The following is an 18,162-nucleotide window of genomic DNA, read 5'->3' on the forward strand; positions in this document are numbered from 1 at the left end:
CCTATTAAATGCAAGTTTAAATACAAAATGTGATCTTTGACCCCATGAGGGCCACATAAATACTTTGGCCACTCGTTGCTGCAGTCGGATCTATTAAATATAATAATATATAATAATATATACATAATATATATGTTTTTTTTAATGACTTTTAAATGACTTTTTCTTTGTAAACCTCGTCCCTGAGCATGAATGGTGAACAAGTTTGTGGGAATTGATTAAAAAAAATTAAATAAAAAAAAAGAATGCATTGTTTAATAGTGTAAATTCAAGTCATCATTTATTTATTTTAAAATAAAATCTAAAAAATAATGACATAATACGTTTTTCTTTCCCCTTGAAAAACCTCTAGTGGCCCAAAAAGGAACTGAACTCCAACTTCTCACTGCGAACATGGATCTTGTCTATTTCATATAAAACTAAATCTTACTGGGAAACGAGTCGATTCCGAGGAAGTGTATTTGCTGTGTGTGTGTCGGTGTGTGTGTGTGTGTGTGTGCGCGCGCACACAGGGCTCCACTTGATCTGTTGTTTGCGCAACACAATCACATTTCTTTTAAGCGACAGGGTGTCTAGACGAACACGTGACCGGGCGCGTCAATGCGCACTGGAGACTGGAGACTGGAGCGAGGGCACCGAACACCATCCGCCTCATTCACGCGCAGACACGGAGAGGGAGAGACACACGCACACGCGCACCCTCACGACCACCACCTCAGTCGACGACTCCTGCCTCACTGGGACGCGTTTGGAAGAGAGAAAAATCTGGATTATTTTTTTATTTAAGGGCTTCTCTCTCTCTCTCTCTCTCTCTCCTTCTCTCCCTCCTTTCTCTCTCTCTCTGCTCGGAGATCCAGTCCCTGGATTTGCTCGCCAACATCCTCGATAGACGGTCTCGGATCAGGGATCTGTGGATTAAAATCCCCTCGTTGGAGATTCCGGGTGTTTTTTTCTTGGATACTCGGAGGAGGTTTTGACGCAAAAAAAAAGATGCTCCAGGAAAATTAGACCCCGATTTCTCGCTTTTTTTCTCTCTCGGGAGTCTCGGGGGGTGGTGATGGTTGTGGACCCCCGCCGGAGACGCTGACCCCCGTCCGGGTGGGTTTTTTTTTTTCCCCCCCGACCCTGGCCACGGACCCCCTGTGCTCCCCCACCACCACCGCCGGGCTTCTCCACCGTGTCTTCTCAGGCTGCCTGTCTCGACTCGGACCCCGGAATCTTCATGATTTGCGGACACCATGCTCGTTTTTTAGCCGGGGAAACCTCTTGTCGTCCCGCATGTTCAGGACCAAACGATCGGGGCTCGTCCGGCGACTCTGGAGGAGCCGCGCGCCCGTGGAGGGCGACGGGGAGGCGGATAGAGGGACGCATGGCCCCGGGGGCTGCTGCCTGGGCAAAACGACCAAGGTGGTCAAGTCCAACCACGGGTCCGGTGGGTCCGAGTCGGAACTGAAGGCTCTGACCCACTCCGTCCTGAAGAGGATCCGAGAGAAACAATTGGAGGTGCTCCTGCAGGCGGTGGAGTCCAAGGGGGGAGCCCGGAGCCCCTGCCTGCTCCTGCCGGGCAAAGTGGACGCCAAAGTGGGTCAACTGTCTTACTCGCTCCCCATGCTGCTCTACAAGGTGTTCAGGTGGCCGGACCTCAGGCATTCCTCGGAGCTCAAGAGGCTGTCTTGCTGTGAATCCTTCGGGAAAATCAACCCAGAGCTCGTTTGCTGCAACCCGCACCACATGAGCAGACTGTGTGAACTCGGTGAGGACCTCAAGTTTTTTTTGGAGCCTAGATCTTGACCACTCGAATGACACCCCTTTTTTTTTTTAAATAAAAATGATTTAGTTTAAACTAAAAGTTAAACTAAATCATTTTTATTTGCAAAAACTCTCATTTTTAATCTGGATATTATCATTATCCAAACAGACCCTTTTCTAGTTCTTCTAGTGTGTGTTTATGTGTGTTGGCTCGGGCCAAAAAAAAAGAGGCCCCCGTATCTCAGTTTGTCCTAGACGCCGCTGATAGTGGCCCTCCTGGCGCCAGGCGCCCCCCCCCCTACCCCCTCCATGTTTATCTGCCTGCCAATGAAAGGCAATAGCCGGGGCCCTTCTAACCAAGAGCCCCCCACGGCAGCCCCGAGGAATGATGAAAAAATGTTCTCCTATCACTGATCTGTTCCTCATCTTTCTCCATGTTTCCTTCCTCAGAGTCTCCTCCTCCTCCCTACTCACGGTATCCCATGGACTATCTTAAACCACCAGGTAAGAACCTAAATATTATTTTATTGTTGATAAAAGTCACTGCTTACATGAACAACATCAGGATATCTAGAGGTGTGTTGAGATGTTGGCTGAAGCGTTGGGTTCCAAAAAAAACGTGGGCGACTCTAAATCAGTTTTATTTTAAACAGAATCGGTTTATTTTAGGGTTTGTGGTTAGCGATAACGACACTTTCGGTTTCCATTCGTTTTTTTCCGTTTCCGCCAAGATTCCCGCGTGCTAGCGACAACCGCCGAATTGTGTAGCTAGTCGTGGTGTAGAGTTGTGTACTAGTTATCATCTACGATACGATACCAAAGATACGATACATTGCTATGTATCGGGATACTGTAGTAACAACTTTATGTTGTGGTTAGCATTAGTAAAAAAACACAACGCTGTTACATAAGCGCCTTGTGACCCTGGTCTGGAAAAGCACTATATAAATACAAATGACTTACTTACATGCTAAACATTAAGCTAACAAATAAATCTATTGCTATATTTCAAGCGAATACTTGCAAGTTAATAGTCAATTCAAACATCGGCAAAGGCCAGAGACAACACAAGGGATACCACAAACACGTTTGTTATCGGGCCTTCGGGTCACCTTGACCCAGAGACAACACAAGGGATACCACAAACACATTTGTTGTCGAGCCTTCGGACCCTGAGTTAATAGTTAAATTGTAAATTTGTTTCCTGATATTGAAAATTTGTTCCAGGAAATCGTACACTTGTTGCATAGGTTTGTGGACTACTTTCAGAAAAACTGAAATTTAACTGTAAAGTATTTTTGTATATCGATGTGTTATCAGGAAAATAAAAGATAAAAAACATTTAAGTGATATTTCCTTACAACCCTCGACACAGACTAGCGGTTAGCATCCAAGCTAACATCGTTTCACCTAAATTCCCCGACTTGTGTTGGTCTTTACTCTGATAGTAGCGATATTATTCTAGCATCTTATATCATGTACTTATACAGATATTTTTAACGGAGGATGGAAATCCCCGACTAAAGTTTACAGACTTCTCGAGGGCAGCTTATGTTCCGACGCCGAGCACATGAGTCGGTGTATGAATAGAAGGAAACATAGAATATCTAGTTGAATATTTGACATTTTCTTCAGTCGTTATCGTCCGATAATTCCCTGATGGGGTCACAGGGTTTTAGACGTAAGGGGCGACCGACCCCCATCTCTCGCCTATTACATTTTCTTCTAGTATTTAGAGTTTAATAGGTGTATATTCCGAAACTACTATTTATACACCTCTGCTAATTGCTTTCAACATTCTGGTTTGGTCGAGGAAATGCCTCAGAGGAAAAGCACTTCAGAGTCGTTTCAAAGGAAGTTTTTTTTTTCTCTCTCTCTCCCTCTGGCTTCCAAATATACAACCATTCAATGTTTTTCTGCGTGCGGAGGAAACATTTCTGTGTTGTGATTTATGGTAGCGGTGCAGTGGCACGCCTGGCCGGCCCAGGGTTCGCCGAGTCGTAGAGGCGGCACAAAGTTGAGATACCAGTCGCGTCACCTGGAGGCCATTTTTGTTGTTTGTGTCTGTCTGTCTAGCTGCACAACAGACAGGCGGCGGCGGCGTCTGCGCGGCTTTTATCAGCCGAATTAATCAACACATCGAGGGTGTGTGTGCGCGTGTGTGTCGCCTTCCCACGTCTCTTGTGTTTGCTTCAGGGAGCTACTTCATTTTCCACGCCGTCTTTTTTTTCGGGCCAGGTTCTTATTGTCGCCTCCTCACCTGCGCCAGGACTCTTTGTCGCCTAAATCCAGTTATGTCACGGCGCAGACGAGTCTTACGTTTCGGAATAGTGAGAAATCCATTTCTCTGCGCTGCAGGCTCAGGGGGGTTGAACAATGTCCAGACGGAGCGGCTGGTGAGTCGCTCGACAGGGAAAGTGTCTTTTCTGTCAGAAGAAACAATAGGAAGTCATCGCAGCTGCAGCTGTCGGCCCTTCAAAGCTCCCACTTTCTTTTCTCTCCGTCATACAATCGTCTGAATGAAGTCGCGGGACGCTTTTAGCACGACGGCTAGCGTGTACCGACCTGCTTTTTTAACGGATGTAGACTCATTTTGTCGTGTATAATTATAACACAACGAAGTTCAAAGTCACCTGAAGTTCAGCTACTGCTTGTATTCTCTAAAAAAAATCCTAAATTACTAACATTATCCAGCTACTCACAAGTTTTTTTTTATAAGACATTCACTTAAGATTTGAACTAGACTTTATTTGAAATCAAGTGTTAAGTCACCATCTTGAGTTTTTGTCTTTAATGCTAATGCTAACGTTAGCATGTGGCTAATTAGCATCAATGGCATTAAAATCAGGAAAATGACAAAAAATATTATTCAGAAATCAAGTATATAAATACTTTTATTTGGTTATGTGCTCAAATTGCCCCAGGAGAAACAAAGAGTAATACATGTGTAACAAATGTTTAAGCTAGTAGTAACCCTTAAAGTATAACCAATGTTTACCATACCATTTTATTTATAACGCTCTTAAAAACAACACATGTTGGCCACTAAGTAAACTAAACATATAATAAAATATATATGAGTAATAATAAAGTAAACATAAGACAACTTAAATAAACAACAAGATCATGTTTTCAATTAAAAACGTATTCAATACTTCATTGAGATACACCGAATAAAAAAGGTTGTGTTACTGTATAAACTTAAGCAGTTTTTAAGTAAAAGTTTATTGTTCAAATGGTTCGACTGTATAATGTAAACGACACTGGTTTGATTGAATTGGCACGTCCTGCTCGCATGACTTCCACTGGAGGTATTCCAGTCATGAGAGGAAACACGAAGGTAAATAGGAAATGCAAGCTTGATGTAGACAAAGGAAGTTATTACACAACCCGTGTCGCCACCCAGTCCTCCATGTGTAATTCAACGGTGGGAAATATTAACCTAAAGAGAGCAGGAACCGCAAAGTGTGTCAGGGAACCAATGGAATGTAGTTTTGTGTAGTACTGTAGTTCCTGCTATTTAATAAAAAAGTTAAAACTTTAAAAGTACTTGAAGATAACTCTGGGAAAACCTTGGAATGAAGTCAAAAATATAGGTCATAAACTCGAAAGCTTATCTTTGCTTTCTGTATTCACCTCGTTCACAGCGAGTTGTCAAACCATAAAAAAAGAATGTTTTGTCTACTCAAGCTTGTTTTTATCGTCGACATGATCTACATAAACTGTGTGAAAGTTCACAGAAGCCGCCGCTCGGAAAGTTTACTGTGGATGGAGTTTTATTTCGTGCGTGTCTTACATTCACATCCGAGTCATTACGAGGACGACGACAGACGTACAGTACAGACACCTTTATTATACGGCAAGACGGGTTTTTCCCCCCCGTCGCCCGAGGGCAGCTGTCACTCAAGCGCTTGGCGCGACTGCAGGCTATTCACCATAATATCCATGTATTTATGACTTGTTATTAGTGCTCAAGAAAAAGTTAAATCATAATATTATTTTCACTACTTTATTTACTTAAATCAGCGTATAATCGACATCTTAAGATATGTTTGTACTTAGATTAGCGCGCTATTGCTAACGTTGGTTTGTGGCTAGTTAGCATCAATGGCATTAAAATCACAGGATATGGCGGCAAACAGGCAGTGGGTTTTTTACACGTGTCGCTGTCCGCGGCGGGATGAAAGCGCTAGCTTGTTTTTAGCTCCGGTGGGAATTTAACTCGCACACTCTGTTGGCTCCTTCTCTCTGATGCCCCTTCAGAGCCGTGGTCAGCTGTGAACTGTTGCCCGGGAGCCCTGTGGCCCCGGCGTTTTTTTGGAAGACTTTTAAAAGTGCTCCGCCGCTGGTTTTTAATGCGACCGCAACTGCGCGGCAGGAAAAAAACCCGCGGCGCTAGCTAGCATTGATGTATTCCTTTTCCACCCCAAAGTGATTGTTCTACCCTCGACCCGGCACGAGATGTTCTGACCCGCCTTCTAACTTTTCTTTAAAGGCGTTTCGACGCCCGAGATATGACCGGGGTTTTTACCGCCGCGTCGACAAAAAAGCCCGGCGTCGCGATTAATCCGTCGTATTTGATCCGTTATTGAGCCGCGACCGGAGGAGCCTCGGACTCGGTCGTTAGCGGCGAGTAGAAACTCCGCCACTCTTTCCAGATCGGTAGCTCGTCTATGCGGAGAGACGCCGGGGCTAACGATCCTTCCCGAAGCAGTGGATTATGGGGGATTATCGAGGCTGTAAGGAACTCCGGGTCTCCTGCTCCGGCGCGTCTCCGCGAGAGAGTGTGAGCTTCGGTCGTCAGCGTCTTCATTAGGCATTGATTTCACTGGAAGTGATTGACAGCCTCACAGCTGCTACCGCGGCGTCTGACGCACACACACAGACAGACACACACACACAGACACACACACACAGACACACACATAGCAACAAGACTAACTCTTCTTCTCTGTCTCCTGTAGATTCTCCAGACTCTGGACCTTCATCCAGTGACACTGGGGGAACCACATATTCGGCCCCTGTGGGGCTTTCAGGTAAATATTCCTCCAACCTTTCCTCTCTTTTATTGCCTCCTTGTTCCCTCCTTTTCTTGTGATTTAATTTTCGCTCGCACACTTTTTGCCGAGCCATGACGAGGCTGTGATTGTCGGGGGGGCCCCCCCTTTTTGCTTCCCCTTCTCTAATGAAAAACCTCAGAAAGAAGGAGGTGTTTTTTTTTGTTGCTCCCACATAAATATCTCCCTCCCGGCTCTTCAAACAAGGCTCCTCTCTTCTCTTATCCCTCTCTCCGTGTTATGTTGTAATGGAAGACAAACACTCGCAAACGTTATTTGGAGAAGAATATTCTCTGTGCGTGCGGTATTGTGGGAAAAAAGAAGGCAGGGAAAGAGTGTTTATTTTTGTGTTTGTGCTTATAGTCTTTGCAGACAGTTGACTCTCTGGCTGTGTGTGTGTGTATTTGTGTGTGTGTGTGTGTGTGTGTGTGTGTGTGTGTGTGTGTGTGTGTGTGTGTGTGTGTGTGTGTGGATAAGACACTGGCGCCCTTTCTTCCATCTCACATGCAGGACGTGTTTCGGGCTTCCTCAGCTTTTCTCCCATAATCCCCCTTGGCAGCGCTGCCTGCTCTGTCCGCGGGTGAAGACGGCGTCGGAGAGACTTCGCTTCCCTTCGGCCCCTAAGATTCGCTCGGTGCTGTTGCTTCGCTTCCCCCTCAGATGGTTCTCATTACTGGTCCTTTAAAGCCTGTTTTATGTCAGTTGGTGTTCGCTGCCCGTCGCCCCCCTTTTGTTTGGGAGGTGGGTGGGGGTTTGGCCTGTTGTGTGTGTGCGTGTGTGTGTGCGTGTTGTGTGTGTGTGTGTGTCCTTAGATGGGAGGAAGAGATTGTTGCGGTGCTTTCAAGAAAACACAAACTGTCTCCTCTGTCCTTCTTAAAGTGATAGTTCATCCAAACTTCACGCGTTTTCTACTCGTGTCAAGAGTTGTGATTATTTCAAGACAGAAAATGTTTGTTCATTTTAATGTAGCGACTGGAGCTTCAGTTGTCTTCATCTTCGACCAAAAAGACACTTAAAAACATCCAAATACCTCCATATACTGCTGTAGTCTAAGGGTTTGGATTATTTTCAGAGTAATCTGTTCTTTTTTAGAGTTATAGACACATTTTTAGTTCATTTTAATGTAGCGACTGGAGCTTCAGTTGCCTTATCTTCGTCAAAAAAGACACTTAAAAACATCAAAATACCTCCATATACTGCTTGTCTGTAACGTCCCTCTTGTATCAAAGCCTTGACATGAGGAATTGTTCTGGAAAAACATAAACAAGTCTGTATTTTAAGCTTGTTTTGAAGCAGACGCTAACATGGCTAGCAGGCTAACATGCTACGAAGACAGGAAGTGCTGCGGGTAAATATCGTGAGCACTTCCAGAGGGTAAATAGTCTATGGTCTACATTGGAAGCAATGTTTTCAAGTGGACGAAGATGAAGACGAATGAGCTTCAGTCGCTACATTAAAATGAACAAACATCTTTGTCTATAACTCTAAAAAGATCGTATAATCAATCTTTGAGTCCCTCTTATATGCCGACGATGTGATGCTCTATACTTGCACAACTCTTGGTCGGGCATGAGGGTGAGTAGAAAGTTATGGGTTAACTAACCCAGAAGAAGTCTTGACCAAAGATGACACCTATAGTTTATTCTCTGAAACACAACAACACTCCCATCCAAGGTATGGATAATAAACCAGTAGTTATCTGAGGTTTAATGCCAGGAAAACTCTTCCCTTTTCCCGCCATCCTTTTTGCATCCCTCCTTACCCCTCGACCGTCGGGTCAATCCTTCCGCCCGATGTTTTCCTATCCAGACATACTAACCCAGAGGAAGAAAAAGAAATGAGGCGCACGACCAGAAGTCGCCGTCTTTTAATTAAAGTTCAGGGATTTCGATGATGAAGTTCCCGGGGCCTGGAGATTGTTATAAACGATAGCTTGAGAGTAACCCCTCCACTCTCTCTCTCTCTCTGTCGTCTCTCCTTGTTTGTCCATCTTGGAAAAAGCCTCGACTGTAAGGAGTTAAATGAGCTGCGACAGCGACAAGCGCAAATGCAAACTAGGCTGCCTGCCAGGCTACCAGCTCCAAAGCTCCTCTCGCGAGCTCACGTCATCGGCTTGGATCAGAGACGAGGAGGCGGCGGAGGGAGGGATGGATGGATGGAGGGCGGAGAGGGGGGTCGATGGCTAGAAGCCTGGAGCTTGGGTGCCGGAAAGAGAGAGAGAGAGAGAGAGAGGGCTTAACTCCAGGGTTTCGGTTGACCCGCGAACTGAAGGGAGGACGATCAAGGGGCAGATTTGAAAGAAAAAAAAGGGGTTAAATAGATGCTTTTGGAATATTATCTCTTGTTTGGAAGATTGTGTTGTAGTTTTCATGGGAAGTAGCAAAACATTCCTACACTTGTGTGCGATTTCATTGAGAGGATTTTATTGGTTGTGTTGGAAAGACGGTGTTTTTTATCCTGGAAGGAAGAACAAAGTCTCACATGCTTTACCAATTATACAAGTGTTAATGTGTGGCTACATGTAGCTATCGGTTAGCTTAGCTTAACGAATGGAATATTAAATTTAAAAAAAAGACATCTATTAGCCGTATGCTAGTTTTTGAGATTGCGCTGTTAGAGTTAACTTTTGATCGATTTTTTCAACTGAAACACACTAAACGGTTTTGAATGAATCACACAAACCTACTAAATAACAACAATAATACTGAACAACACCATGTAGAACATTGTAAGTTTTAAAGTAAAAATGAATAGCAAATACAACAAATTAATACTAATATAAATTGTTAAGATAACCATACAATAAACTCCATTAACTTTGAGTTATTGTCTTGTTTTTCTATCTTGAACCAGCGTTGTTTACTCTCTAGCTTTAGCTTCGTTAGCATCTTGCTAGCACTCAAACTAGTGACTTAAGTTAAAGTTAACAAACTTGCCTGAAAAGTTATAAACAAGTGTATATCTTAATTTTAATGTGTAAATGGTCAAAAATACTCACATAATCTTCACATTTTGAGGATCGTTTGGCTTCTCCTGCGGCGTCGATGCTAACGTTTATGTTTTGTCATCGAAAACTTCACCGATAAATCGACTCCATCTCTCGGTTCGTACCTACGAATTTAACCGAACTAGCGTTTAGCTCGAGTATCATTGTTGTGAGGCGGGTTCTGAGCCCGTCTGCTGGTGCCATCGGGGACTGACCCGGCGTGCCTCTGTGTAAGAGGATCCCTCGGTCCAGCGTTCTCACACACACACACACACACACACACTCACACACACACACACACACACAGATAGAGTGACCCGGTGCGAGCCCTGGCGCACAGCCGACTGTCACACAGACGCTTCCTCCCTCCGAGGGTTAAATTTAGGCCGAGTGGTATTCTTGCACCCCCCCGCCCGTCACCCTCGTCGGGCCACAGCGTCCACACCCGTCAATTTGTCATCCGGTCAATGGTCCGGAGGTATAACCTTCATCGAGGCTCTGGCGGGGATTAAATTTAGTCCCGGCACCTCGACTCATTAAATCAAAAACCCTGTCACGGTGGAAGGCGCCGGATAAAAAAACACACTTTTTTTTTTTTTTTAGTGTTTTGAAATTGCAGGAAGTTCAAATTACAGGTTTTTGGCAAACAACAATTATAAGATGGATCACATGGTGGCTCCAGCCGTGAAACAGAGCACCCACAGTGTCCCTCCTCGCTCTCGCTCCGCATTCCTGCCTTGTTTGGGTTAGCGAAGGAAAGGGCCGCGCAGGATGTGACCTCATGTCTTAGAGGAAAAGGCAAGCAGACGAGGGGAGGCGGGCGGGACCCCCCTCCCCCCCCGGGTCCCACAAACACTGGAACCCATTAGCTGGAAATAGAAAAAAATGCACTGATTCTGAGTAGATGTGTGACATTATGTAGACTTCTTAAGTATTTAATACTTGTTTAAGGAGATTAGAACATGTTTTTTTTGCTTTTTTATAAGTAAATATCACATTTTATAGAGTGGATGTTACGAGGGGCCGTCAAGCAAAACTAAGGGAGCGTCAAGTGTAAAATAAAGTAGTAAAATTAATCAAAACACGCCACAAATATGATTGTATTTTATCTAAATCACACATCAAAACATTTCTTGTATTCACTTAATTATTTTTGAAGGGCTATAAATAGTAAAAAAAAAGGATAAAAAGTTATATAACAAGTACCCTATAGTCATATTTAGACTTATAATGAATACACAATAATATGTGTAAATAATTGTAACTGGAAGTTTATTAAAAATCTGAACATTTCTCAAGTAGTTTAAAAAAACTTTAATCAGTTTATTTATCTTATATCTTCATTTTCTGGTGCGTTCAGGTGCAGTAGGAACAATCGACACTCTTGAAAAACTACTGTAGAACTTTGCAATGAAGTTTTTTCTTCCCGACAACCAATTATTCGGAATTCCTCTTTAAGATCCTGGATTCTCGACGTGGATCCACAAACACGACCGAACGTAAACGGGTCCCTCGTGCGCTCGCGGTCCAGAGACTTGCGTCAGTTCATCTGTTTTGATTTTTCCTTATTGTCATTTTTTCCCTCAAAACAGCGAGGAGGAGGTGGTGGTGGTGGGGGGGGAAGAAAGAAGGAATGACAGAGGGAGAGAGAGAGAAGATGGCGGCTTTGGGTGGAGGGTAGAGATGTTGTGTTCTCTGTAATTTGGAGGCTGCGTTAAAAAAGCCAGCGAGCCGAGCGGGAGCCGGGGCCCCCGCTCCTCGCCGGGGCCAGGATCTCTCATTACTCCCCACTTCCTCTCTTTGCATGGCAGCCAAGCCGCTTCTTGGCAAGGGACTTAATTTTGGTTTTGGCCGCCCTCTGTTCCCCACCCTGTGTCATTATGCTGCTCGGATCGAGAAAACAGCAGCGAAGCGGCGGAGGACGGAAAGAAATAGACGAGAGCGGCGAGCGTGCGGTTGAAGCTGCCGCCGCGTCCACGACGCACACAAGCCGCTGTTGTTTTTAGATGGTTTACAGTTGGAAACCTAAGCCTACCTGAGCTCACCGGCTGACTGGAAGGTGGCGGAGGCATATTTGGCTCCAGACTCCACTTGGAAGGAAGCCCAGAACAAGATGAACATTGTTTTGGTTCAGCGTCTCTCTCTCTCTCGGTGGAAGTGGATTGTGACATTACCTCGATGCGGGGAGATTTGAAAGAAAAAAAAAGTGTGTGTGTGCAGCAGAGAAAGAAAAAAAAAACATCTTAAAAAACACCGCAATGATAATTATCTTGGAACGTTTATTAGAACAAGACATTATTTGTGACACGAACAAGATGAAAAGAAACCTCAAAATGATCTGGAAATCTATTTTTTTAAGCTTTATTTTACTAGAATTTGGATGTTTTGTGCCTCAAAATAACTATGTAATGCTTGAAAGTAGTATTTCTACTTAAAAAGTATCATTTTTGCTTTCATGTGCATTTAAAATGGGTCTTAAAAACATAAAGCTAGAATCCTCTAACCCTAACTACTTCACGCAGGGGTCCCAAGCTTTTTTCGCACCATGGACCGATATTCACGAACCTTCATATAAATACATTTTCCCGCTAGTTTACAGGTTTATTTTTAAAGTCAACTTGACTGAAACGATCCATGGCTTACAGATGGAAAGTAGCATCGTGCTAAATCTGGTGCAGCCATCTTTTAATGTAACTGCATAGTGTCCATTTAAATAAACTAAACTAAACTAATGTTACTTTGGAGAAATACAGTAATAGCTCGTGGGGCGACCCGTGTGACCAGAAGCCATGACATCATCAGCCCGCCCCGGCACCTTCCACGCGAGTCGGCTGGTGTTTATTTGCGCCGTCACCCTGAGAACTCTGGGCTGCAGGGGACGCTTTTGTGTGCGACACAGAGCGTGATGAAGTGTTGGAATAATAACTCAGCAGGGGTGGGAAGGAAGGGGAACAAAATGTCCTTCAACCTAGTTAAGTATCATGTGGCAGTTTTTAAGGGTGACGTGACTCCCGGCTGATGATAACCTTCTTTTTTCTTTTTTTTTTTAACTCGAGCCACATCAAAGTGGATTGTTGTGGAGGAATCTTGGGGGATGGCGGCGCCCCTTGTGTCCGGAGGGTTCGCGCTAGCGTGTCTGCGACTCGTTCGCTCGTATCTGCGTTTCCACAGATCTGCAGATAGACCCGACTCGGCCGCTCCCCTGTGAGGTTTTTTTTTTTTTTTCTTCCTGCCATCAGGGCCGATGTAGGGTTTTAGCCGGAGTCGGAGGGTGGGGGCCCGGCCGGGCGAGCGCGTTACATAAGCCGCGGCGCTAAAGAGGCGCTTCCTCTCCGCCGCCACAACAACAACCGCATTTAGAGCGATGACACTTTTAGGAGCCGCCGCACAGTCAGAGACCTTCGCATTGTGTGCTCGGGCACAAGGAGGTTTTGACGGATTGATCCGTCTTCAGGGGGGGCAGGACGTGGACTTGAAGCTTCCTTATGGTTCTTGAGGCGACTCGTACGCAGACGATGTGATGATCTACACTTGAGAAGCTACTTTAGTACGAACACCTGCCAGGGACTTTATTGACACAAACTTCCTGAATAAATACAACTAATAATGATTAAGTAACTTGAACGTTTACTTAAGTTTATTGACTCCAACATTTGAAAGTCAGGTACGACACCTTCTGTATTTGTACTGCAAACGATCCGTACTAATACTTTTACATTTAATTTTTTAATGTTCTGCCTCACGGGCAACATCAGTGCTGGTAACCCGTGGAGAATGGTCACTAACTAGTTTAGCTGTGCACAAGTTATTAGGCACTAAAATATGTTGCTTTCACTTGCACGTGCAACAACAACCAATGCATTTAAAAAGAACCTGAAAAAACTTCATTTTTGTCCTATTTGTGACTATTTCCTGGCCCTCAGAAAAAAATTGTAACTTTACGTTTATGTCATGTACTTTTGTGATTAAAATACAATTTAAATCCATCCAATATCCAGTTATATACAACACATTTATTGCATCAACTACACTTTTGTAACAATCCTGCTAATAACCATATGGGCGGTCCTTGTTACTACTTTATATTTTCATAATATCGAGGCCATTTTTCTTGAAGTCAAAGATACATAAAATAAGTTTCTCTTCTCTGGTGGTTAAGCTGTGAAACCGTCTGACCTCGACGTGGACACAAATGTTGGCTTGAAGTCAACGCTGTAACTCAAGGACACTCCTTTCTTGTCTTTACGGCTCAGTAAAGTGCTGACTCGGGTCTACGTAGCGGGTCACCTGTCTGGGTGTCTCTCGAGTGAACGGCGTTCAGACGAACTCAATAGAACCCGCACAGGCCCGTGTGTCGGTTCAGCACATAAAGCACGGCACGGCGAACAAAAGGAATGCCCCTGATGTGACCCTTGACCTTTGGAATAGACCAGAGAGAGAGAGGGTGTTGACTTGGAAAAATAAGGCCCTTTTTGCCATTTTCTTCATGACTTCCACTCGCTCGGGTCGTCACACACACACACTCACACACACACAGGATCGATACCAGACGGTTCTCAGGAGCCTCTTCAACCAGTTACCAAACTTGATGGTGTTATGTCTACGGGGGGGGGGTGCACGCGACAGGGGCGCTAGTCCTGATGGGTTAGAACTGTTGAGACCTTCGGGAATGAGTAGCTAACTCGGTGTGTGTGTGTGTGGGTGTGTGTGTGTTTTGAGAGAGAGAGAGAGAGACGGCGGTAATGATTAACCTTTCCAGACTGCAGTTTCTGCTGCCGCCGCCCCGCCCCCCCCCCCCCCTTTTGCTCCCGGTCACCCCTCCTCCAAGTCCGATTGTCTCTGTGAGCTTGGCGTCCACCCTTGAAGACCATTAAAATCCACAGGGGAGCCCCTCGCCCCGGAATTTATTTGCCCAATCTGCCTTTTTTTTTTTTTTCGAGCTATAAAGTGTAAATATTTTGCATGGTACAAACGGGGGGGTCCAGGGGGGGGGTTAATCACAAATACTTACAGTGTGTCTAGACCCCGCCCCCCCCGTCTCTGATCCCCATAATCTGATCAGACGTTAAATACCTCGAAAAACATGTTAGCGATGCTTTGTTTGTTGCGAGATAATTGCTTCCGCGACTAGCCGGTCTCGGACCCGGTGACGGGGTCTACGTTAGATCAAGGGGGGGTGTTGGGGGGGCTAGACAGTAGAGAAGCAGCAGAGAACGAACGCCCCGAAGGTGACAGATGGCATCGTCCGGCCAGATTATCTCCAGCCCGGGACGGAGGGCCGGAGACGCACGGGGGTCGGGGGGGCAGCAGCAGACAGACAGAAAGACGGACTAATAATCGGGCAGACGGACAGATGCGAGGGGGGCTGGAAAAGCTCTTTTAGGGGGGGGGGCGTCAGAGAGCAGGGAGCAGATGGAAAACGCTCGGGCGCAGACTCTCCGACGACAGCGTCTGTCGCACACCTGACCCCCGAGGAGCACCTGAAATAGTGTCGGGGGGCCGTAACCGGAGAATCTTCTCGTCTGCTGCACCAACATGTGTCCAACGATTAAATGGCCGTCGACTCCAACATACTGTTGCGGGAGATATTATTCTTTGAGTCATGATTTCATGCTGCTGTTCCCACCACCACCAGGCTGAGGGGGGGAGGAGAGAGGGAGGGAGGGAGGGAGGGAGGGAGGGAGGGAGAGAGAGAGAGAGGGAGGAAGCAGGCCAGTCGCTGTAGTCCTGAATAGCAGGGTGTTCTCTGGCTGAAATGACAGGCTCAGACAGGCAGCCGCTCTAATGACCTCTGACGCCAGGCCCTGTCTCCGTGCATACTAACAAACACACACACACACACACACACACACACACACACACTGGGCCCCACAGGTGAGCTCCGTCAGCAGGCCCACTGTCAGCTGCTGAGAAAGTTCAACTCCTTATCCAGTCCTGTGTGTTCATGTAAAACAGACCCGGGGAAAAAACTAGAGACGCTGTCTTGATACACAAAAGACACTTTCTGTCTCTTATCTGGAAGATAAATGCTTCCCCCCCCCGATCCCCCCCTCGTCCATTTAGTCTAAGGCAGATAGCCGGTTACTTACCCCCCCCCCCCCCACCCCACCCCTCGTCCTCCCTGCGCCCCACGAGGATGGATTTACGATAAACTCCCCGAGGCTCGACTCTGACCAACTTCAAAGAACTCGGGTCCCGCTTGTTTTATGGAAGGCATGCTTTCAGTTTTTTCTCTCCCACCACCAGCACCACACTTCCCTCCCCCCCTCCGCCATGTCTCTCCCAGTGTTGTTTTTTTTCTTTTCCTCCCCCCTTCTTTTTCTTCGAGTCTAATGAAGGCTAATGACAGGCCGCGGCGAGTCTCCTCGCGCCGCCAGAAATCCTGCCTCGATTTCGCAGTCGGTCTCTAGACGGGACCTTCCGAAAATGATCGGTTTGCACCGGATAAAAAAAATGGTGGTGGGCGGGGCTTGGATGTGACGACCAGAGAGGCTCGTAAATACATGGTATAGGTCTGTCAAAGTTGAGCGTCACTCCCTTGGAGAAGAGAGGAAGCAAAGTTGCAAAAAAAAAAAGTAACAGTCGAAATATGCGAAGCATTCCTTCAGCCGCCTCTCCTCCTGCTCCCCGCCTTTCTTTCCTCTCCCTCTCTTTCCCTCGCGCCTCACTGGCTCCCACTTTTTTAACAGGGAGTAGCTGGGAGCCAGATTTCTGTGCAATGGAGATACGAACGAGGGAGTGCAGGAGGCTCGCTGAAGGGAGGCCGGAGTGGCGGGCGGGGTGGGTGGGTTCGGAAACTGGAGCGTGGCCAATGCTACACTTCTTTTTTACGCTCGGGGTGGGGGGGCAGGGTTGGGGGGGATACTTTAGACCCCAGGCAGAGGTCCGAAAAGGTTCAGACTACCGCTCCCTTCAGATCCACGTCATTCGTTTTCACGCCGGGGTTGTGCTCGTGTGAAAAGTTTCACGTCTCGCCGCCGCCGTCTGAAGGTTCAGGGCCAGGTTTCTAATTTCCTGCGGAGAGAGAGAGCGAGAGAGAGAGAGAGAGAGAGAGAGAGAGAGAGAGAGAGAGAGAGTGATGGCGGCGGCGGGCGACTGTTGACGTCAGGACATTGTTGGCCCGGCACGCTGCGAAAATACGCTCGAGCCAGACAGAAGATAAGCATGTCATGCCTGGAATAACACGGAGCTGCGTGCGGACGCTTGTCCGTCACAGTCCGGAAGTCGCTTCCAGGAAATCTTGAACCCGAGAGGGACGTTTTTTTTCTGAAATATACAAAAAGCTTTTTGGTTTCCGACATCACAGCCTCATCTCCCCTTTTTTTCCGCTTCTTCATGTCCCAGGACTCGTATCCAAAACCTGGTCCCTAACGGTCTCCGTGTCTCCTCTAGATTCCCTGGCGCTGCAGGAGTCCGGCGACCCGGCCCACTGGTGCGTGGTGGCCTACTGGGAGGAGAAGACCCGCGTCGGGCGCCTCTACTCGGTCCAGGAGTCCTCCCTGGACATCTTCTACGATCTACCTCAGGGGAACGGCTTCTGTCTGGGCCAGCTCTGCTCCGACAACAAGTCCCAGCTGGTGCAGATGGTCCGGGCCAAGATCGGCTACGGCATCCAGCTGACGCGCGAGCCGGACGGCGTGTGGGTCTACAACCGCAGCTGCTACCCCATCTTCATCAAGTCGGCCACACTGGACAACCCGGACTCGCGGACGCTGCTGGTGCACAAGGTGTTCCCCGGCTTCTCCATCAAGGCGTTTGACTATGACAAGGCGGGGAGCCTGCAGAGGCCCAACGACCACGAGTTCACGCAGCAGCCTCGCACGGGCTTCACGGTCCAGATCAGCTTCGTGAAGGGATGGGGTCAGTGCTACACCAGACAGTTCATCAGCAGCTGCCCCTGCTGGCTGGAGGTCATCTTCAACACCCGATAGCAGGCGCCGACCCCCCCCTTCACCCTCCGCCTACGAACTGTACCCACTTTTTTTTTTTGTTGTTCCAGCAGAAGAAGGTTTTAAGAGAAAAGAAGAGAAAGTATACGATTCTGACAGACTTTGTTTCATAAAAGATTTAATTAAATAAGAAGCGAAAAAATGTATTTTATGTTATATATAAATATATTATTAATTGTAAATACGAAGACGTTTTATATGCATCATTATTTATGTATTGTGCAATGTGTTGATGAGAAAATGAAAATAAGATGCACTTTGCTTAATATAAATGCAAAACAGAGAAATTCCAAAATAAAATAAAAAAAAAGATACAAATAAGTTGTTGTCCTTCGTTTTGTTTTTTTAGCCACAAACAAAGGAGCGGACTGTGGATGGATTTACTAGACCACAAGAAAACGCCCGGATAAAATGGAGCCAA

The 18,162-nt window shown here is 46.4% G+C and overlaps 1 protein-coding gene across 1 annotated transcript; it reads left to right on the forward strand.

Annotated features, from left to right (window-relative positions):
- Positions 1-646: 646 nt before the first annotated feature.
- Positions 647-18,062, forward strand: smad7 (SMAD family member 7). Its single transcript, XM_087790670.1, has 4 exons — positions 647-1,753; positions 2,200-2,253; positions 6,714-6,785; positions 17,185-18,062. Exons 1-4 carry the CDS (start codon positions 1,279-1,281, stop codon positions 17,721-17,723), a joined length of 1,140 nt encoding a protein of 379 aa, XP_087646796.1. The 5' UTR covers positions 647-1,278; the 3' UTR covers positions 17,724-18,062.
- Positions 18,063-18,162: the final 100 nt, after the last annotated feature.

Source organism: Callionymus lyra, chromosome 5 (genome assembly GCF_982586985.1).
Source record: "Callionymus lyra chromosome 5, fCalLyr1.hap1.1, whole genome shotgun sequence".
Classification (NCBI taxonomy): Eukaryota; Metazoa; Chordata; class Actinopteri; order Syngnathiformes; family Callionymidae; genus Callionymus; species Callionymus lyra.

Coding starts and splice junctions, on each gene's coding strand:
- smad7 (XM_087790670.1), top strand. CDS start 1,279: ATGTTCAGGACCAAACGATCGGGGCTCGTCCGGCGACTCTGGAGGAGC. Junction 1,754..2,199: donor GAGCAGACTGTGTGAACTCG/GTGAGGACCTCA, acceptor TTCCTTCCTCAG/AGTCTCCTCCTCCTCCCTAC. Junction 2,254..6,713: donor GGACTATCTTAAACCACCAG/GTAAGAACCTAA, acceptor TGTCTCCTGTAG/ATTCTCCAGACTCTGGACCT.